General features: G+C 39.8%; 2 protein-coding genes across 2 annotated transcripts; both read right to left on the reverse strand.

Moving 5' to 3' along the window:
- Positions 1 to 2254: 2254 nt before the first annotated feature.
- LOC133711989 (protein CURLY FLAG LEAF 1-like) lies at positions 2255 to 3347 on the reverse strand. Its single transcript, XM_062138066.1, has 2 exons — positions 2927 to 3347; positions 2255 to 2798 (listed from the first exon to the last, which is right to left on the reverse strand). Exons 1-2 carry the CDS (start codon positions 3128 to 3130, stop codon positions 2442 to 2444), a joined length of 561 nt encoding a protein of 186 aa, XP_061994050.1. The 5' UTR covers positions 3131 to 3347; the 3' UTR covers positions 2255 to 2441.
- Positions 3348 to 17609: 14262 nt separating this feature from the next.
- LOC133712205 (vesicle transport protein GOT1) lies at positions 17610 to 21892 on the reverse strand. The gene is made up of 6 exons (XM_062138322.1): positions 21733 to 21892; positions 21538 to 21629; positions 21353 to 21433; positions 20091 to 20188; positions 18218 to 18292; positions 17610 to 18029 (listed from the first exon to the last, which is right to left on the reverse strand). Coding segments are annotated over exons 1-6 (375 nt in total). The 5' UTR covers positions 21761 to 21892; the 3' UTR covers positions 17610 to 18028.
- Between the last annotated feature and the right edge of the window lie 484 nt (positions 21893 to 22376).

Consider the following 22376-nt stretch of genomic DNA (forward strand, 5'->3'; position numbering starts at 1 on the left):
ACTGCTACTTTACGTACCTCTTAATAGCATCTTCTCTTGCTCATGGTGAGTACTTGTGCAATAAAAGATTACTATTTAGACATTAGCTTATTGTCTCGGAGAACCTATTTTAATATACTTTCATACAGTTCCTACTTCTTGTCAACAAATTGTTCGGAATTGGTCCGTAAGGCGTTGTTTTTGGTTGATGTACTTGAACATTATTATTAAAAAATAATCCAACGTCTTAAGTTAAAAAAATATGTAATGTATTGATGTTCCTCTAGGGGACTGAGTACCGGAGTACCCCCCCAGACCTGGATGAGGACTCCCTGGTCCTCTTGCTTGAATTATGGGGTGATCGTCCTCCTTCCTGGACCCATTCCCGCTTTTTTGGCTCATTCCTAACCACAGGGGTCGGGTTGGCCCTGCCTTCTGGTCTGACGTTATCCCCGTATATTTCGTATTCTGCCTGAGCGTGTCTAATGGCTGTGGCCATCAGCTCGTCGTAGCTAGCCGGGGGATGATGATTGATCCCATAGAGGAAGTCCTCGAGCCTTAGGCCTCTCTTGAAAGCCAACTCAGCCAGTTCTTTGTTAAGGTCCCGGCACTTAGCGGTAGCCGCTTGCCACCGGTTGACGAAAGATTTCAATGTTTCATTTTCTCCCTGCTGCACTTTTAGCAGTCCCTTTGGGGTATTTATCCCATCAGTACGTAGGATGAATCGAGCCACGAATTTGTCTGTGAGTTCCTTGAAGTTCCCTACAGAACCAGCCGGTAGCTCATAGAACCAGCTCAAAGCCTCGCCGGCCAGATAAGGTCTCCTGGAATATGTTGCAACACACCTCATCCATGTACCCCTTGGCGCTTGTTTGCGAACGGAAAGCTTGCAGATGTTGGTACGGGTCCCCAATTCCCGTGTAGTTGATCTTTAGTGGCTTTGATGCATTCGAGCGTATCGCACCTCTAACCTCCTGGGTGAAAGGACCCGGCCGATCTTCGAACGTTGTTAGGGGACGCCAGGTGTCCCGATTTTCTGCTGCCTCCACCCTTGCTTGAAGGGCATGCAGGTAGTTACTCATCTGTAAGAGCAATGCAGTGTTTGTGTCAGTTACCGGTGGCTCTATTTGAGGAGGTCGGGGTAAAGGCGGTGGTGGCATGTGCCTTAGACTTTCCGGGTACAGATCTATCAGTATGTGGATGACCCGTTGGCCAGCAATAGGGGATGTGGTTGGTCCAATACCGGTCACACGTGTAACCGAGGTAGAATTTGCTTCTGTAGTCGTTACCTGTGAAGCCCTGGCGAGGGCTTGGGTGAGTGCTTCATTATGCTGGTGTCGTCGGTCCAATGCCCGAGCGAGAGCAGTGTTCTCATCCTCCAACTCCTGTAATCTCTGTTATGAGAGGCGGTTTGTCTCCCTATCGATTCTTTGCTGTTTCCGGTCGATCCTGGCTTTCTCCCAAAAAGCTGCGATCTCAGCTCGCATTGTCTCCAGCTCAGAGATCGGGGCCAACTGGTCCTTAGTCGGCGGGTTATTTGCCCCCTGTAGGTCCAAGAATCCCAGGCCATGCGTCTCGACCCTGACACTTGGTGTACCCGCCGATGAAGTGCCGGGAGTGAATATCAACTCTCGAGCGACATTTCTGCCCACTGTCGCTTCTTCCTGCTCCACCATGGTTCACGTTCCATGTACCCCTATCTGGTGCGCCAATGTTTCTGGTGGCTTTCTCCGGATACCTCATGCATAATGCTATACCACCGGGGTACCGATCCAACTCCTGTATCCTGTACCAGCAACACGATGTCAGAGGGATAAACTGTACTGGACGGTTTATACCTCTCCGATGCTAGAGTAAGATATTAATATACAAATGGATATAGTAATAGTACGTATAAGAAATGAGTTATTACCCGTAAAAGGCGGTTGTGCTAATGCTTTAATACTCGAGCGTGGGAAAGGAGTTTCCCATATCTTCGATGTGGGACGCATATTGTCCCTTTGTAGTTATATCAGCTTTCTGGTGTGTAATTAGATGGATTGTGCTGATCAGGTCCGAACCCCTTTGTGCCCAGGGTGTCGTCCGTGAAGCCCACCATCATGGTGGGTTGTGAACCTGGCCCGTGGCCTGGTACTTGGGTACTCCTACGGGCCCCAGCTGATAGTGCCAAAACCTAGTGAAATACCAACTAGTATGTACACCAACCACCTGTCTACACATCGCTAATTCAATGAAAAGAACTTCTTTTCAACAACAAAAAAAACGACCTGTTAAAATTTTCCAACTCTACGAAACACAATTAGTTGTTTGTTAGGATAACCAATAACCAAACTAAATTGGGAATGGAGTGGCTCTGCATATCTTTTATTTATTTGAATATATACAAGAATGCAAACCAATTAACATATCTCATTACTACAATTCCCTAATCTGAGTTAATTAGATAATGCTAGCTCGATCGATCAAGTTGAAGGACTTGAGTTGAGATTTTGGTTGGCACTTGGAAGTGGAAATGAGTGGACATATTTGCAGTTGGGGCAACAAGGAGAAGACTTGGAGAGTATCACAAGCAGATGGCAATTCAAACAAGCCAAAGCCAGCATCATATTATTATTGCTACTGCCGATCACCACCTCTTCGGCAGTTACTTTCTTTGAGCTTCTTCGACAACGTCGCTGCTCCGAACACGAATTATCGGCCGAGAAGGTGCTCGAGATGTGGAGCTCAAGGTCCAGATGTGCCTCTTCCTGATCCTCCTTTGACGGCCGCTTCCAACTCTTTTTCGACGTCTTTCTGTTCAAATAGTACACTTTTCCCGACTGCAACACCAGTATTAAAATATACATTATGATCGAGATAACTAATTGTAGAAGATGTACTTGATCGAAATTGAAAAAGTACGAACTGATAGAAAAATTTAGCTAGAGAGATATATATATTTAGTTGCCTTAAGATCAAGGCACTGCTCCCAATCCAATGGCAAAGGGTTTTCAAGCTCGAGATCAACATGACTTGTACGAACTACTGATGTTTCATTAATCTTCATCAGGAGGTAATCATCTTCAAAAAGCTTCCTCTTCTTCCTGCTAGTATTCATGTTCTTGCTTTCTGCAGATATCGTTGGAGCTAAAGAGAGCTCTGTAAGTTCCATCTCCCTCCAAAACAAAAGAAGGATATCGAACGAACGAGAGGAAACTTTAAATTTGGGATAATACAAAACCAAATTTAATCCCTCCACCTTTGATTATTCAAGAGTTGCAAAGGAATTAGTTAAAGAGTGTTATTAAAATTGGGTTCATCGATCAGATAGAAGCCATGCATTAAAGAGAGGAGGGCAGGCCAAAGCATTTAAGGTGGCAAGTAGATATCACTTTAATGCCTCAAAATCCAACTCTGTAGCTCCATCAAAGCATTTAAGAGACCAATACAGACACACCACCTCAGAACTCTCCAACTCTACGCCAACTTAATTTAATTCTCAGCAAATTTTCTTAATTGCATTCACCTCCTTTTCTTAAATGCTATTCAGATATGCATGGTTACATACAACAAATTAAACTCACTAGTTTATTCTTTTCGTTCCCGATTTATGTTGGGTTCCCTCCTCATGCTAGAGACATCATTATTAATGATGTTTGTCTTGTAGGAAATAAAGAAAGAATAAAGCTAGAGTTGGATTCTTTTAGCCCGTAGGCATGTTGCTGGCATTGAAGAAAAACAAGAGTGTTTTTCTAATGGTTCCTTTCACACTTCCTTTATTGGAGGAGACAAGAAAGATGAAAACATGCAAGCAGACAGGGAAAAGAAAACATGCAGAAAACAGGGGAAAGAAAAAGAAAAAGAAGAAAGCATGTCGGCTTTGGAGAAAGAGCTGGAGAGAGAGTGTGAGAGAGGGGGATATATATTCCCATATCGGCAAGAGGAGGAATGCAGAGAGAGAGCAGAAACAAAAAGAGTTTGTGAGCAACTCGGGTCTTCGTGTATAGAAGAAAAGTGAGTTGTGTGAATAGCTCTTGGGGTAGAGTAATCTTCTAGGTTGAGAGAGGGTGTACAGGGGTATCCGATTGGATACAAGGGCTCGGGTTGGGTATAAACTTGAGTGCTCAAGTTGTGTATAAATTTGAGCGGTGTAATCTTGTACTTGTGTAAATCTCTCATTAGTGAAGGTGAAACTCTCCGAGGACGTAGGCAAGGATATTGGCCGAACCTCGATAAATCTTGTTGTCTTCTTGGCTTGCTTATTTCTTCTTTCCATCTCTACTAGTAGTACTTGCGTGACGGGGATTAATTTCCCAACAATTTATGCTGCCAGATCCATTCTCAGACTAAAATAACACAACACTCATTTTTCTGGTTTTCAATTTCGTTTTACAAACCCTAATCCTTCTAGCTTGGCTTTGCAGTTTTTTATTCTAAATCAAAGAATTATAAAGCTCAAACTTTGCAATTAAGTGAGAAACAATGAATATACTTTGTAATATGCATGGAACCAGCTAAGCTCTTGCTCGTTGATGCAGTTAGAATCATGATGCCAATCAAGTAGTTTACAGCTGCAGTACCGTCCCCAAACTATACTGCTAAGGCCAATTTGATACCCGAACTCTTAAAAGTATCAATGTGATACCCAAAGACGTATTTTGACATCAACGTGATACTTCCGTCAAAAATCTCTAACGGTTCCGTCTGTTTGCTGACGTGGCAAGCACGTGATATTTTTATTGAGGGCAAAATTGTCTTTCTATACTAATTCATTAGAGAAAATACAAAATACAAAAGAAAAAAGAAAAAACAGATCGAACTCTCTCTCTCTTGCTTTTCCTCCTTCCTTTCCCAATCTGATCCCTTCTCCTTTCTATCAATCTATGTCTTGTTCTTCCAATAAAATGAAATTATTGTTTATCTTCTGGGAATGAATTTGTGGCTTTATGAAGAACAGCCAAAATGGAGAAATTTTTTTTTTTATCAAAAGTGTTTGTGGCTTATGAAGAACAGTCGGAGCATCGGACTGAGATCACCGCCGGTGTCGGCGACGAGGAGGAGGCTCTGGGGCCGGAGCATGTAAGTGTGGAGTAATTTAGCTATAAATATGGGGAAAGAGTGAGGCATTCGAACTCGCTTCACTTTCTTCTTTCATCTCCGAAACCAACTGGATATAGAGAAGTAGAAGAGAACCGATAACAAAGAACCAGTTAAGTCCTCCCCCTCTCTACCTCTAAAAGATACGAGCTCTCTTTCTTTCTTTCTCTCTTTTCCTTTTTGCATTAGATCTGAGTTCACTAGCTTCTGTGGAGTGTTCAAGTGCACTACAACCTTGAGCTCAAAGACATGTCTCTGTCAGGCACGATTCCCAAGTCGATTGAGTACTGCATTAGTTTGCAAAATCTGGATCTAGCAGGTAATGATCCTTCACACAAATCCCATTCGGCTCTAGCTTGTTTAATACGCACTGCTCTGTAACTCTGTTCATTACCCTTGTAAATTTCCGATCCAAAGTTTCAGTCTTTTTTCTGGTTTGTTTGATTTGATCACTTGGGTACAATCCTTGATTCAATTTGGGATTTTGAAGATAGAATTTGGGTCTGCTCTGCTGGTTTTGGTTAACCCAGAAAGGGAAAGATACCAATTTTGTTTCCTTCTGTAAAACTTTGACAAAGGTTAAAAACCTCAGCCTCACTGAGCTCCCAGTACCTTTTCATTTGTTTTATGAGTTGGGTTTTTATCCATTTCTCTAACTTGGGAAATCAGATAAGTAAAGAAAAGGGTATAGGGTATTTGTTGGTTTCTTGTTTAGTGATTGTAATTTCCTCTGTTTTTGTGATTACAAAAACGGAGGTGTTGGTTCTGATTTTCTCGAGCTTAAAGTTTTGAGCTTTGGAAAATGTTGGGTACAAGATTACAGTTTGGAAATGTTAGTGGAGAGGACAGGTTTTACATTGCTGGGAAAGCAAGAAAGAGATACAATCAGCAGCAAAAGCAGGCTTGATCCCATATTAATGCCAAGGAGTAATCTTGACAGGTTTTTGGAATTGGAATTGGTGGTGGGTACAAAATACAGTTGTAGATCGGAAGGCAAAGAGAGGAGATGAGATGGGTTAATTGTTGAAGTGGGGATTGGATTTTCTCATTTTAACCTGGGTTTTACCATTATAACGACTTCACTCCGACCAAAGGTTGATGAGTGTTTGGTGACTTCACTCCGACACAGAACACGGAGTCAGAATTCATTTTGGGGTGGCGGAACTTGCGGCAGAGGTTGCAGTGGTTTGGCTAGAACAAAATTCCAGAAGAAGAGGAAGAAGAAGAAGAAATGAAAAGAAAAAAAAATGAATTAAAAAAAAGAGAGGGTAAATTGGTCATTGCACATTTTTTTTGGACCCACGTGCTTGCCACGTCAGCAAATAGACGGAGCCGTTAGAGATTTTTGACGGAAGTATCACGTTGATGTCAAAATACGTCTTTAGGTATCACATTGATACTTTTGAGAGTTCGGGTATCAAATTGGCCTTGGCAGCATAGTTTAGGGACGGTAGCTGAATTTTTCTCTCAATTAATATCTCCAATTTCTACACCTATAAGGAGGTGTACTATACTATTTATAGGTTAAACTTTCTATATATGTTTTTTTTTTCATATGTGTTTTTTTCATATATGTCCACCTATAAGTACCTATATTTCTCAATATATTTCTTTGTTTTCATATGTAGTTTAGGTTGGATTTCACTTTAGTCTCTGTTGCTTGCTCTATCTGACTTGAAACGAATTTATATAACTTTATTGTTTGTTAATGTGGGCTTTTAAACTTGGTACTATATTTCTCTCCTATAAATGTAATATGATCTAAAAGGAAATGTTTTGTAGACAGTGAAATGCTAATCATGAAACTTTGGAGCAAACCTAATCTTCATCAAGGTCTAACATCTATTTGTTAAGGGGGTGAAATCCACACTCCCTATTTTACGATCCACACTCTTTTTGTTTTTTGATTAAAATTCTTATATAAAGACAAAACTAAGTTACTAAAGACAAAAATTTAAGTCACTAAAAAATGAAACATGGAGTGTAGATTGTAAAATGAAGAGTGTGAATTGCAATACCTTTTGTTAAGTAATCATGAAAAGCTAGCGAACAGTTGCTGATAGATGAGGGCAGTGGCCAAGCAAAAGCCATGATGACATCTTTGTTTTAGCTACTAAACTTCTTTCTCTAAAAACGGGGATTTATCTTTATTTATTTATTTTTATGGTTATTTTACTCTATTGATTGTTGGAACTTGGAAACTGATTGATTACTTGGAGAAAAGAAATGTCACTAACAATGACGAGCCTCTTACGCAACTAAACAGATTGTTGTGGAATAAATTCCAGGGACGGTGACTAAGACAACTTAATGCTTCTTTGCCCGTGTGATGTTGTTCTACATTATCAAGTATATATCAATAATAATCAAGCATATTGTATTGCTAGATTATTGTTCGTGAGCCTCTCTCTCTTCAAAAAAAGCTCTCTCTCTAGAGGAAAACCCTAGAGGACGCCTTTGTCTATGCTAGTGCATGTCCGGCTGCGCCTCGGCGCCGGCGATCGCCTCTAGCCTAGCCGGTACATGATGGGTGAGGCTAGACTGATGGTTTGTTTAAGGGATGTGTTCTCAGAGATTGGATCAGAAGGCTAGGTGTTTTGGTTCGTCTCCCTCGGTTAAAGGGAGTGGCTGAGTCGTGGATGCGGGCTGGGATCGGAGAAGAAATGGGCTTTTGTTGGGTCGGAGCAGCGTATGGTGGCGGTCAGCGGTTGGTGGGCCAGATTCAATGCCCGGTATCTAAGGTCGGTTAGGATCGATGACTTATTGGGTTAGCTAATGGTGCTCGAACGTTCGATTTGGATCCTATTGTAGAGTTTCCATGTATCAGTTGGCGTTGGGTGGATTGAGATGCTTGAAGTAGTCCGCCGATGGTCGGACGATGATGGTGGCCCGACACCAGTGGTGGGAAGGTGGTTTTGGTGGCTGGACGATGCAGCTGCTGATTTGGGCCGGGAGGGCTGGATACCTTGCTGGTTTGGTCTTTTGGGCTTGGATGCTGCATGTGGGCCCAATATGGGCTGGAGATGAGGTTTGGGTTCACTTTGTCGGCCTTGCCTAGGCTAATTTTTTTTTTCCTTTAATGCTTTTAATGTTTTAGGTTGTTTAGTTGTTTTGTGCATTTTGCAAGCAATAAGTCTCTATATGTGTTGTGCGAGGCTAGTCAGACTATGTTCTTGTGTGTGCATTCAAAATGTCTTGTCTGCTTTAGGTAGGCGGCGAGTTCCTTACTTTATCAAATGATCGCAACCTTCTAGTGGCATGATAAGACTAAGTGTCGTAAGATTTATTCTCCGACAGCAACATAGTAGGAAAACTGTGCTTTTGGTAATCATGCTACATTGTAATCGAGTTACCTATCGAGTTATCTTTCCGTTATGTAACCGCTATGTCAAAGCATATAGAGTAGCCAGTAAAGTACTCTTTGCTAGTTGGTGTCTAGTTGAATACTTTTTTTAGTAGAGACTGCTGATATAATTTTAGAACGTTCTCTGGATGCTTATTATAATAAGAGGTTTAGGCTCAATACTCCCCCCCCCCTTTTTTGTATTCGGTAGTTTCATTAATCAAGGCTTGAGGGCAACTGCACCAGCCATTTATTAAAAAAAAAGAAAAGATTATTGTAATCGAGTTATCTTTCTGTTAGGTAACTGCTATGTCAAAGCATATAGAGTAGCCAGTAGAGCATTTTTTGCTAGTTGATGCCTGGTTGAATACTTTTTTTGGTAGAGACTGCTGATATAATTTTAGAATGTTCTCTCGATGCTTATTATACTCAGAGGTTTAGGCTCAATATCCCCCCCCCCCCTTTTTGTATTTGGTAGTTTCATTAATCAAGGCTTGAGGGCAACCACACCAGCCATTTATTAAAAAAAAAAAAAAGATCTCCTGAGCCAAGTTTTCATTCCATTTAGACTATGGGTTAGATATATTGTCTCATGGATGTATTCTATGAATTTTCTTTACCCTCAAATTCTCTACATTCTATTGTTAGTAACTTTTGAGGTCTGTTCACCTGAGGGACAGTTTTTAATGAACTATGAGGGACAAGTGAATCTGACAGCTACAAACAAATGCATAGTTTTAAGTTATTATAAATTGAGCTTTTTAATTCAATACATGTGGTTGAGATGCATTTTTCTCTCACAATCTCTTAAAATTTTCCCTTATGTGAGCAAGCCTGAGTAACTTAGAGTGCGTGATGTTGTTCCACATGTATTACTAAATTATTTTATTTTTTGACAAAACGATGACAATTTTTTTTCTTTTACTTTAATTTTGAATAACAAATAGAGTTACAAGTACGGTTAGATGCATATAAATTCAAAACTAGCATCTCTGATGATACAGACAAATATACGATCCTAGAGAAACCATACAAATGGACCCAACTAAGAAATAAGTAATACCTCCACCTAAAAAGGATTTCCTTTACAACTTTGGATTTACATGTACTACAAATCCATGTTCTTATACTAGAAGTGGGGTGACAGAAAACTCAAATCCCAAAACCGAAAAGTGCATGAAAATTTTATCTAGATTGGAGTCCAGAAACCGAACCTACTCGGATCCCTGATCCAAACTTGTAAAGCTCCCAAAACACGCACCAAATTCAATTAGAGCCTGAAATCCGGATACAACCTGGTTCCCATACTCGAATCTCAAACCCACTAGGATTCTATATCTGTTGAGATGGGCACCATCAGAAGGTTGTGTTACCAAAGAACAATAGACAACCGAAAACCATGACCAAACGAAAAACATGTCAGCCAATGAAACCCAACATTTAAAGGAGAAAAGCCTGTCCTAAATACACGAGGAAGATCATTGGAGTAGTCAATTGGGTTTACCAACATAAACTCCATCAATAATGTGACGTCGTTTCCGTGCTTACTAGGCAGCGACCAACTTTTAAAGAACACAGACAAAACATTATTCTAGCCATAATGATCTTGAAAAAAAACAAGGATTTCAACTTTATTCCCATATTTTTGAGCATTCTGTTATGAAATTGATCTATTTCCAACTTAACTAGAAGAATTAGTCTGTTAGCTTATGCATGTGTTGCGCACATGACTTCTTAAATATCCGTTAATCTTGTTAATTAGTTGTTAGAGTTAATTAACTGTCATTAGAGTTTAATCTCTTATCTCTTCTATATGGCTGACACGTGTCGTCATCCATGTGAGTAGTATGAAGGATATATATATCCCCAAATGTAAACGTTGAGACCCATCTATGAAAAATCAGTTTATTTGCTTTTCTTTTCCTTCAATTTCTTTATCATCTCTATGAGGTTAGGGATAAGACCCTAACAATTGGTATCAAGAGCCTGGAATGGTCAAGCTTAATAGGCCAGGGCATAAGCCACTATCACCGCCACACATCCCCGGTGAGCTCTCTCACATGGAGTTTGAGCTCCAAGTGCATCGTGATGAGACCAATGCTCCCATGGAAGAGATGCAGGCTACTCTGCAATCTTCCTTTCAGGATTCCATGGCCACTTCCTTTGCAGGTTTCAAAGCGGTGCTCATGGAGGAGCTGAAGTAGCTTCAACTCACCAAACAGGGCAGCATCGCCATTCCTCAACCGGATGGCTACGTCAGATTTGGATCTGTCTCACCTCCAGTCCCTCCACCAAAATTACCACCCATTTCTGATATGTCTTTCTCTACACTGGCCAGATATGAGGGTAATATGACTCACTCTCCTATTTTGAATCTTGATAATAATGATGTGTTGCTAGGGTTTATCAGTGAGACTGTTACTAGTCCAAAACATGTGACTTCTGATGCTCAGTTTATTAATATGGATCCTATGCCAAAACCCATTAAGGATATGCATCTTGCTGGTTCTCAGCATCATCGAGCTAGCACTGGTAGCTCTATGGTTTTCATGAGTAGTGTTCTACTAGTTCTCAACCTCCATTGGGTTACGGGGGAGGGACACAGCCTTAACCTCAGTATTTTCAACATTCATATTTTGGTTCATAGCCTTTCAATGCTTTTATTGGACCATGTTTCCCTATTGGGAATTCACCAATGTTCCCATTTGTGTCTCACTCCAGCCATCTTTTGGGGGAGCATGATTCATTAGCCATGACCTATTCTGGCCCTTATACTATCAAGCCTATGTTGCCATTTGATGTACCCACTTATTCAGAAGCTAAAAGCATAGCTCAAGGCCACACTGTACCTCCTACTTCTTTGCCTCCTACTTTTGCCACCACTACCACTACCAGTTTGACACCACCTAATTCCAGTTTTCCATTTACATCCCAGCACTTCCAATATCCATTGTTTCAATCCAACATGGCTCCACCACCAACTTATCATGGCACAGTACCATATATGCCTCAGAATCTATTCCAAATGCCTTACATTGATCCCAACCTCCCAACCATGAAGCAGATGAGACTTGAATTTAGTGTTTTCAGTGGAGGTGACTCTGTGGAATGGCTTAATAAAGCTGAACAGTATTTTGAGTTTTACCAGATTCCTGAGGATAGAAAACTCTCTATTGCTACTATGCATCTTTTAGACAAAGCCTCTGATAGATGGTACATGTTTTAGGCATGAATTTCCTCATACTTGGCAAGGTCTTTCTGATCTACTTATGAGGGAGTTTAGTAGCTATAATAGGTCAGAGTACCAGGCTGCATTAGCAAGGATGTCTCAAACTGGCAGTGTTGAACATTATATGGAACAATTCACAAAGCTATCAAGGGGAGCTCCTAGCTTTCCCCCTGAGGTACTGCTCTTTTGCTTCATTGGTGGCTTGAAGGAAGATATTCGAGTAAATGTGCAAGCACAAAAGCCTAGATCACTCTATGTGGCTTGTGAATTAGCAAGGGTTTATGAAACTAGAAGTGAAAGCCATAGGAGCTACTCAAGGAATTCTGGCCAGGTCAGGGCACTAGGTCCTACTCACTTCACTTCAACACTAAAATTCACTTCCCATGGTTGTAGTGCAAGGACTTAAGCATCTTCCTCACCAGAAATGCTCAAGTACTAAATGGGAACACATCCCATACTGGGAACAAGCGGTTATCCTAAGCTGAATACCAAGAAAAAAGGGTCAAAAATCAATGTTTCTTTTGTGAGAAAACATTTAAACCAAGCCACAATTGCAGGAAAGGACAGTTGATGATCATGGAAGTAGCTCAAGATGAAGGTGAGCTTATCAAGGTAACAGAAGCAGTGGAGGAAGAAGTTCCCCCAATCACTGGCATTGAAGAACCCTTGATCAGATTGCAGGTTATGAGTGACAGTAATTCCAATCCAGCCACCATGCAACTGAAGGGTGTTTTCAATAAAAAGTTGGTACATGTTCTTATTGATTCAGGAGCCACTCATAATTTTATTCATCCACAGTTGCTCAAGGGAACCAAGACTCAGATTCATAAACTATCTCCTTTGAATGTCATCCTTGCTAGTGGTGCTAAGATGAAAACTAGAGGGGAAGCCAAGATTGACCTGCAACTATAGCAATACACTTTCATTGATGATTTCTACATTCTACCTGTGACTGGATGTGAAATAGTTTTAGGTGCATGTTGGCTCAGGTCTTTGGGTGATATAGTGTGGAATTTTGAGACAATGAAAATGAGGTTCTGTGTACAGGGGTCAAAGTATCAACTTCAAGGTGATACTACGGCTGTAGCAACTGTCATTGGCTGCAAGGCCATAACCAGACTTCTCAAGAAGGAGAAAGAGGCCATGCTGGTCCAAGTATAGCCAACCTCAATGCATCAGACTGTTGCAACTGAAAATGCTCATATTTAGGGTTTAATCAGCTAGTATGAAGAATTATTTAGCACACCAACAACTCTTCCACCAAGCAGGAAACAGGATCATCACAAGATTGAATTGCTCCCAAACACACCTCCAATAAGTGTGAGGCCCTACAGTTACCCCCATTTTCAAAAGGCATAAATAGAAAAGATTGTTCAAGAACTGCTTGACAATGGAGTAATTAAGCTTAGTATCAGTCCCTTTTCTTCACCTGTGCTCTTAGTCAATAAGAAGGATGGCACATGGAGAATGTATGTGGATTATAGGTCCTTGAATGTTGTTACAATTAAGGACAAACATCCAATTCCTGTGGTGGATGAGCTACTGGATGAAGTACATGGTTCCACCATTTTCACAAAACTTGACTTAAGATCTAGATACCATCAGATTAGAATGGATGTTGCTGATGTGAGTAAGACTGCCTTCAGGACACACAATGGCCATTATGAATTTTTGGTCATGCCATTTGGACTCACAAATGCCCCTTCTACATTTCAGTCTGTGGTGAATGATGTTTTGAGGGACTATCTAAGAAAGTTTGCTTTAGTGTTTTTTGATGACATCCTGGTTTACAGTCCCTTCATTGATTCTCATTTGGAGCACTTGGAAAGGGTTTTTGTGAAACTGCAACAACACTCTCTGAAAGTTAAGAAGAGCAAGTGTAGTTTTGGAGTTCCAAGTGTTGAGTACTTAGGACATGTGATCAGTGCAGAGGGTGTAGTTGTGGACGCTGCAAAAGTTGAATGTATTAAGAGTTGGACCAAGCCTAAGACTATCAAAGGGTTGAGAGGTTTTTTGGGGCTAGCTGGGTACTACAGGAAGTATGTGAGAAACTTTGGTTTAATTGCTAAGCCTTTGACTGATATGTTGAAGATTGGAGGCTTTCATTGGACTCAACAATCTGAGGCGGCATTTAAAGCTCTCAAGCATGCCCTTATGAGTACACTTGTGTTGGCACTTCCAGATTTTACAAAAGAATTTGTTCTTGAGTGTGATGCTTCGAGTATTGGCATTGGAGCTTTCTTATCACAAGAAGGGCACCCTATTGCTTTTCTTAGCAAGGCCTTGGCACCTAGGCATGCTGCACTTTCAGTTTATGATAAAGAAATGTTGGCCGTGGTTTTTGCAGTGCAGCATTGAAGGCCCTACCTATTAGGGAAGCACTTCAAGATTTATACAGACCACAGGACTATTCAATATTTTTTGGATCAAAAAAATTTCCACACTTGCACAACAAAAATGGCTACTCAAGCTTGGCTATGATTATTCTATACACTACAAAGTTGGTAAGAATAATTCTGCTCCTGATACACTGTCCAGGAAGGAGGAGCTAACCAACATAGATACTAACGTCATATCTAAGTATGGGGCTTTAAACACTAATATTGATATTTCTTCACCTGTTTATGGGGTCATTAAAGATATTCAAGCTGCTTGTCTGCTTGACCCTGAAGCTAACCTCATTTTGCAGCAAGTTACATAGGACCCTCACTCTCATCCTCATTATTCTATTTTAAATTCTCAACTGCTGTACATGAACAAGATTTTTGTCCCAAAACAGGATAATTGAAGAGATAAAATTATGCAGGAGTTCTATAATGGGTTAAGTAGGGGACATGCTAGCAGGCATATGACACTTAAAAGAGTTTCAAGGTCTTTTGCATGGTCTGGCATGCATCAAGATATCAAGAAGTTTGTGGATGCTTGTCACATCTGCCAGCAAAATCATTATGAGACTATACATCCACCTAGTCTTTTGCAACCCAATATAATTCCAGACAAAGCATGGACTAACATCTCCATGGATTTCATTAAAGGCTGACCTAGCTCTTCTGGAAAAACAGTAATTATGGTGGTTGTTGATAGGTTAACCAAGTAGGGAAAATTTCACAAACAGTACACCAAGTAAATGCCACTAATAATTCTTATACATAAAGTTCCAAACCAAACATTTCGGTACACGAAATCTGAAACTCGACCCACTATCAGTACACGACGTCAATTTTTGACACCAAAAATGTCCATTATGCCCTCAGTTCTTTTTTTTTTTTAATAATTGTTTTTTTCTGTTATTTTTTTTTCCTTCGTTTTTATCTCTTTCTTCTTCCTTCTTCCGGCTCCACGAAACCCACCTCTGTTTTCATGTGAGAAGAAGCCCGAGCTCACCCACCTCTGTTAACTTCTCAGTCACCAAAATAAGATAACACAGGTGCACACGCACTCTGAAAAAAGAACAAGATGTGAGAAAATTTTAAGATCAAAAGAAAGAGCAACGAACCAATTCTCTTTTCCTCTCCGCTAACTTGTCTATTATAGCTTTCTTTGATGATTCCATGTCATCTCCAGTTTCAACTGATGTTTTGGAGTTGCCAACAGCTTCATCTGATCCGCGAGATCGACTGGTATCCAATGCTGTTTGTGCATTTTCCAACTCATCTCTCAAATTCTTTTCAGTGTCCTCCAATTCCTAATAACAATATTCATCAATTTCAACAAATTGGCTTAAAACTTAACTACAACGCATATCCTCAACATTATAAGACATATTTCTTTTCAAGTCTAAACTTATGAATTACAAATTACAATCACTAGAAGAAGGCACACCAATCAGATACACAATTCCAAGCATCATGGGAACTTTTCACATGACTAAATATTGGCTGAGTTACAAATATAAGCTGTAGGACCATAAATTTAGAGCAGAACCTGTTCTCGGGTGGAGGAATGGGTGTTCAATTAGAGGGCAAGGGCGGCGTTGGAAGCGAGGGAGTGAGCGTGGAGGTGAGGAAGGCGGCGTTGGAAGCGAGGGAGTGAGCCCGGAAGAAGGAAGAAGAAAGAGATAAAAACGAAGGAAAAAAAATAACAGAAAAAAAAATTATTAAAAAAAAGAAAGAACTGAGGGCATAATGGACATTTTGGTGTCAAAAATTGACGTCGTGTACTGATAGTGGGTCGAGTTTCAGATTTCGTGTACCGAAATGTTTGGTTTGGAACTTTATGTATAAGAATTATTAGTGGCCTTTACTTGGTGTACTGTTTGCGAAATTTTTCCTAACCAAGTATGGTCACTTCATTACATCAGCTCACCCATATACAGCCTCCATGATTGTTCAACAGTTTGTAAACAATATCTTCAAGCTACATGGCATACCTGAGTCTATTATCTCTGACAGGGATCCCATTTTCTTAAGCAACTTTTGGGAGGCATTTTTCAAGGCTCAGGGTACTGCCCTCAACAAAAGCTCAGCTTACCATCCTCAGACTGATGGACAAACTCAGAACCTCAACATGACTTTGGAATAGTACTTGCGGTGTGTGGTTGGGAAAAAACCTCATTCTTGGGTGGAGGCTCTACCCTGGGCAGAATGGTGGTATAACACAACTTATCACTCTGCTATAGGTATGACACCATTTCAAGCTCTGTATGGATATGAACCCCCTACCATTACTCTATATACACCAGGTTCTACACCTGTGGAAGCAGTGGATCAAGATGAATTGCTGGCAATCCTCAAGAGAAATCTACATATTGCTCAGGCTAGGATGAAACAATTTTATGACAAAAAGCATACTGAGAGAGTGTTTGCAGAAGATGACTGGGTATACTTGAAACTCCAACCATACAGGCAGCAATCAGTGGAAAAAAGATTGGTACACAAGCTGCACCCAGATATTATGGACCCTATCAAGTTCAGTGGCCTACAAGCTTAGGCTTCCAAATTCATCTAAGGTACATCCAGTGTTTCATGTTTCTCTGCTAAAAAACGAAGATTGGGGATGCATCTGTGGTTTCTGCTCACCTACCACCTCATGTGGACCCTCACAATCCAAGATGGTATCTTGCAAAAGTCCTAGACAGAAGGATGTTTTAAAAAGGCAATGCTGCAGTGACCAAGTGGTTGATCTAGTGGCTATGTTATTCAGTGGAAGAAGCCACTTGGGAAGAGGCTGAAGACTTGTTACAACACTTCACAGATTTTCAAGCTTGACTTCCAGAGGGATAGGACTGTTATGAAATTGATCTATGTATCAGTTTCCTAAGTTGACTAGGAGAATTAGTCTGTTAGCTTATGCATGTGCTGCGCACATGACTTCTTAAATATCCGCTAAATATCCTCTTATCTCTTTTATATGGCTGACACGTGTCGTCATCCATGTGAGCAGTATGAAGGATACATATGTAAACGTTGAGACCCATCTATGAAAGATCAGTTTATTTGCTCTTCTTTTCCTTCAATTTCCTTATCATCTCTGTGAGGTTAGGGCTAAAACCCTAACACATTCCCCTCCTCTAAAATGGCATAAACTAGTCCATGATTACTGGTCTGAGAAGAAGCAGCCCAAGATTGCTGAAGCAGCTAGCACCACATTTAGAAAGCACCTGAGAAGAGTTTCAGGTTGGATCCACCAAAACCAAGTGTACTAAAAGCACCAAAGTTTGCGTCTAATGTCTACAAACAAATATGCAGGGCCATATTAACGAGAACGGGGGTCCAGACACATCCCTTGGAGGAATCTGAGCTTCACCCCATGCATGGCACACAAACACGCAAAGCGCAAGGCGAGGCAGGCATAGACGCATCAAAAGTACTGTATATTCCCCAGGGAACAGCCCGGCCTAGTAACTATAAGAACATTCTTGCTAAAATTGAAACTACAACCACGGGTAATTCAAGTTCAAAAAACTGAGACTCTGAGAGCAACCTTTAAACAAAAATAATAATAATAATACTAATAATAAAAGAATTGAGGGCAACGCGTGGATTCAAGTAAGTGAAACAACTACAATTAAAGCTGATGCAAGGATTTCTTCTACATGCTCAAGTGCTCAACCATTAAAAAATCACAAGAGCTTATATTTTCCTTGAACAGATAACGTAGCTTTCTAATAACTAAACCTTTTCACTTTCACAATCCAGTTGCCTAACAATTCATCTTTAAGTTAACTGCCAACCTATTCTCCTCAGAAGCAAAGCATGTGATATTAAAACCCTACCGTACCTTCTTCCATGCCAATTCTGATAATACATCTTTTGCCACAGCATTTTCCACAATAACCTATACCCGACCACGCACACCCAAAAAAAAGTGACATTCTTTCTACGGCAAAGGTCTTTACAGTGCACAAATCGAATTTTTATAACGAATAAATGCGGCAGACTTGACTTCTACAGTGATATTCCTCTGCATAAAAACAAGGAAAAGAAAAGAATATAATTATGAGTAAACATGTCAGCTGTCACCAAGTAAAGCTAGATTCCTTCCATGGTAACAATTAAATTATGAGGTCTATTCAATTTGAACATCCAGTGAACATAAGAAGGCTCTGAAGCATAGACCATAACAATAAAACAACATAAAGTTCTACTCACCAGAACATATATCGTATAACCCATCCCAAAAATGGAACTTCACAAAGGAACACCTTTATAGTTGGCCAAAAACCACTACAAGAGAAAAGAAAAGAAAAGGAATCAATACACCTTTATAAATAAGGGGATGCAGTTAACTCAAATATCAATACTTGAATTTCTTTCTTGAAACTAGTAAACTCATACAACTTAACTATAGGCAATAATATAAAAACTCGCACAACTTATCATTGGACGGATGGGTCACAATTGGGAGGTGAGCTAGGATTTTGGTTTCAGAAGGAATCTAAGGGAGGAGGAAGTTGGGTTACTCAGCTAGATTGTCACAGGTCTGAGATGGGTTTAGTTTATACACCAATAAAGAGGCTACAGGAAGATGGGTGCTGGAGAAGTCCGGAAAATTATCAGTCCAACCCTCCAGAACCAAAAAGTTGGCAGATCTTACCCATCTTTCCCAGCAAATATTCAACAAATCTCATTTCACATGATCGTTAGACTTTCTCAAAACCTATTTTGAGCACCAAGCCTTCAGACTTCTTCTTATTTACTCAACTAGCTCACTGTGATTTGTATAGTTTTCACAAAGGCGCCCTCAGCACAAGAAATAGTAACACTTAAACCTCTTGGAGCCTAGCAGCTAGCACTTTAGCAATTAACTTGAAAAGACAGGAAACTGAGCTAATCCTATAGTCCTCAATATTCAAAGACTTAACTTTCTTTGGAATGATACAAATGTAAGTGTCATTTGTGACACTGACAGCTTTGAGTAAGCCATTGCTGTAGAAAGAAAAATCCCCCAAACACCTGGATCAAATTCACCTTTAAAACTCCCCATCCCCTCGATAATATAACATGGTAAATACATCATGTCCTGGCAATATATCCTCAAAAAAGCAAGCTGATATTGCCCTATTGACATCCCCCTCCTCAAAAAGCCTTTCCAGCCACTTCACTTGATTTTCAGACATTGAGTAATTCAGCCCATCAAAATCCCCATCCTGAGCTTGAATTCAGATATGCATAGAATCCCACAATGTCAACTACCACGCCCTCTCCTCCAGTGTTTCAACAATATTCTTCTTCCTACTCCCATTTGGAACTCTGAAAGAATATGGTAGTCCCTTTCTATAACCAGTCACCATAACACTTTTGATCATTGCCTCTAGGGGATCTCCTCTCTACTGACTAATCCACCCAAAAGACTTCTCTCTAGTAATTTTTCAGCGCTCTTTTAAAGCAGATCTTTTAGTTTTGCTCTAACCTATATTTTTTCTAACTCAAGTCCCAAGCCCTTACGCCACTACTTTGATCTTTTTTTTCAAAAGCTTCAAGCTTCTGCATAAATTAAATCTGTCCCCTTAGAAACACCCCTAATCCCAACACTCCTTTATTTTCTTCTAAAGGGAAGGATGCTCCATCCACATGTTTCAGATCTATAAGATTCTGGCCCCTCGTAACAGTATTTGTATACAACAAAACTGCACAATGATCTGAAATCACCATTCGAAGGGAAAACTTTCTCATATTTGGAACTTTTATCTCCCAACCCAAAGATAAGTCTACTATAACTTCATTCCAATTAATCCAGTAACCCAGAAGGGCCACAAACATAGATCATAGATGATTATCCTAGAGCCCCTTAAAGCTCCAACATGAATCTCAAAAAAACAAAAAAAAATAACTGTGAATAAGTTATGAGGGAGGGAGGGACAGAGAGAGAGAGAGAGAGTGTGTGTGTGTATGTGGGCACGCACACGTTTCTAAGGTCCAAGGAGACAAACTTGTTAGCTTGTATTTATACCTCAGGGTGAAATTAGGGGATTATGGACCAATAAAATATACTTGAAGCATAATGTTGATAGAAGAAACGAACCCGAACAGAACGATACAACCATATAGTTCCAAGATTATGCCAAGTATTGGCCACCGAACAAAAAGGAAAAAGAGACCAATCAGAAAAGATGCAGAACCCTGCAAAAATAAAGAAACTCAGCATAAGTTGTATCTCTATACCATGCAATTACATTATACAAAATAATGCAGCTAGACATCCAGTTCTTTCATATTCAAAGTATGCATAACCAGGTAGCATATGAATCTCAAAGAACCCTCAACATCTTATTAAAAGATGAAAGGAGAACATTTCTGCAAAATTAATTTGTCACCACCCCATTACCCTGACCAAAAAATGACAATTCAACATCGAACAGTTACCAACTGCAGAAGAACAACATTCTCTTAACATAAAGATAAATAGATAAATAAATGGCACAACAGAATTTTATCAGAGACACATATATCAGAGTCAGTTTCGTCACATTTTCCAGGGTCAACAAGAATATAAAGAACCACCAGGGTGAAATTAGGGGATGGACCAATAAAATTAAAAACCCTTTTTCCCTCGACAAATATTTAAAATCATTGCACTGATCCTATCCAGCATCTTAACTTTGGATAGGTGATGCAACTTAAGAAAGCTCCCAGCTACAAGATGTCAAGCTTGCTTCCAAATGTGTGGATACTTGCAGACTAAAAAAAGGTCCCCAAGTTGTTACAGTCAGCTGATGTAAATTTGTACTATTATAGTTTGATCTTTTGGCCTCTAACAGAAAATCTATCAAGATGAGGCAGATCACGCAAAACAAAAAAAGAAAAAAGTAAAAACTAAGCACTGATCTAATGTGCCGAATAGCTATTGTCAAGAATGCTTGGCCTATCAACTTCACCTCCAGCCAAACGAAAATCAAGTCATACGTCCTGCATCTTCCTTATTTGATGCTCCTTGTTTGTTGGGAATGCAGGGCTAAGGAAAAATAATATTTCCTATGAACATCAGTTTTCAGAACTCGGGGAGAACTTGCATACTTTTGATGCTGCTGTGTCTTTTGATTTCATTAGTGGTTTAGGCAGATTTTTTTTTCTTGTTATAGAATAGCCCTGATTTCTTTAATTGTGTGCACATTCATGTGATAGACAACCACCATTGCATTACTTTCAATGTAGCTCTTTTCCGAGACATTCATGTGCCTTTGATTCATCATGTTTTTACAAGAATATAAATATTTACGAAAAGAAACAGAAGGGGAATGAAAATTACTAATACGAGTTCAATCTAAGTTCCTCATTTTCTCATACCTTTACGTGTGCTTTGCTAGTGAAGACATTCAATGTAGAACGCCAACCAAGTAAAAGGGCCACTCCAGTCAACCAAAATATCTGTTTTACCGACACAAACACAAGCAAATAAAACACTTAAACCTCCATATTACAAAGTAGAAAGTAAAACTGAGGCTTTCAAAAAACCAAAGGTAAGCACTTACATTCCCAAGAGCAATCAAACCTCTGTCGAAGAAAAGCACTACACCCAGAAATGCGAATAAGATGCCAAACCCAAGAAGACCCAACCCAACCTCTGCCAATGTGAAGCAAAAACCTCAAGCTTATGAGCCATATATCGCTTTCTGACTCTAACTGCGGGGGAAGAAAGATGCAAGGAAAGTGAAAGAAGCGCTTACTTTTTTGCTCAGTCAATTCATAAGCCATCTGGGCAATTCTAGTTGACGATGGACTAGCGGAAAGCAATATGCGGGGAAGAAGATCGGACCAAATGGAATAGCTCAATAGAATTAGGAGGAGGGAGACCTGTTTGGAGAGGAAAGCTTTAATGGACTCGAGCGATTTTGACTCTTATTGAGTTTTTTTTTTTTTTTTTTTTTTTTTGAATCGAAGGAAATCATGTTTCATTGATAAAAACTAATTGTTGTAAATGAAAAAATCACAAACAGTACCCAACATAAAATTATTCTTTACTTTGGTACTTCATCTTCTAAATAAATCACTTTGGTACCTCAACTTATTACTTATGCATAACATTCATACACCGATACACTCAGTTAATAACTCTGTCAACTCAAGTGTCATGTAGTTTTCTGTCATGGGTATTTTTGTCTATTTATATTTTCCCACCAAAAATTTCATGGGAGAGGATCTAGAATTGCTTTCTTTTTGTTGAAAATGAAATCTGTAATCAAGGAAAATATTATATTTTAGGGTTTATGGAAGATCAATTTAAGTTATTGTACCGGAAATTTTGACTTATTGCTATGATCCCAGGAAGCAGAATAATTAAAATGAGAAGAGGTGAGAGATTTATTGATTT

This window comes from Rosa rugosa, chromosome 5, assembly GCF_958449725.1.
Source record: "Rosa rugosa chromosome 5, drRosRugo1.1, whole genome shotgun sequence".
Taxonomy (NCBI): Eukaryota; Viridiplantae; Streptophyta; class Magnoliopsida; order Rosales; family Rosaceae; genus Rosa; species Rosa rugosa.

Bases quoted from the DNA above. Each gene is read 5' to 3' on its own strand.
- LOC133711989 (XM_062138066.1), bottom strand. From the start codon at position 3,130: ATGGAACTTACAGAGCTCTCTTTAGCTCCAACGATATCTGCAGAAAGC. The intron at 2,799-2,926 runs GCAACTAAATAT...CTGGTGTTGCAG, and splicing joins AGCAGTGCCTTGATCTTAAG to TCGGGAAAAGTGTACTATTT.
- LOC133712205 (XM_062138322.1), bottom strand. From the start codon at position 21,760: ATGGCTTATGAATTGACTGAGCAAAAAA. The intron at 21,630-21,732 runs GTAAGCGCTTCT...TCACATTGGCAG, and splicing joins TGAATTGACTGAGCAAAAAA to AGGTTGGGTTGGGTCTTCTT. The intron at 20,189-21,352 runs GTATGAGAAAAT...TTATTTTTGCAG, and splicing joins CTAGCAAAGCACACGTAAAG to GGTTCTGCATCTTTTCTGAT.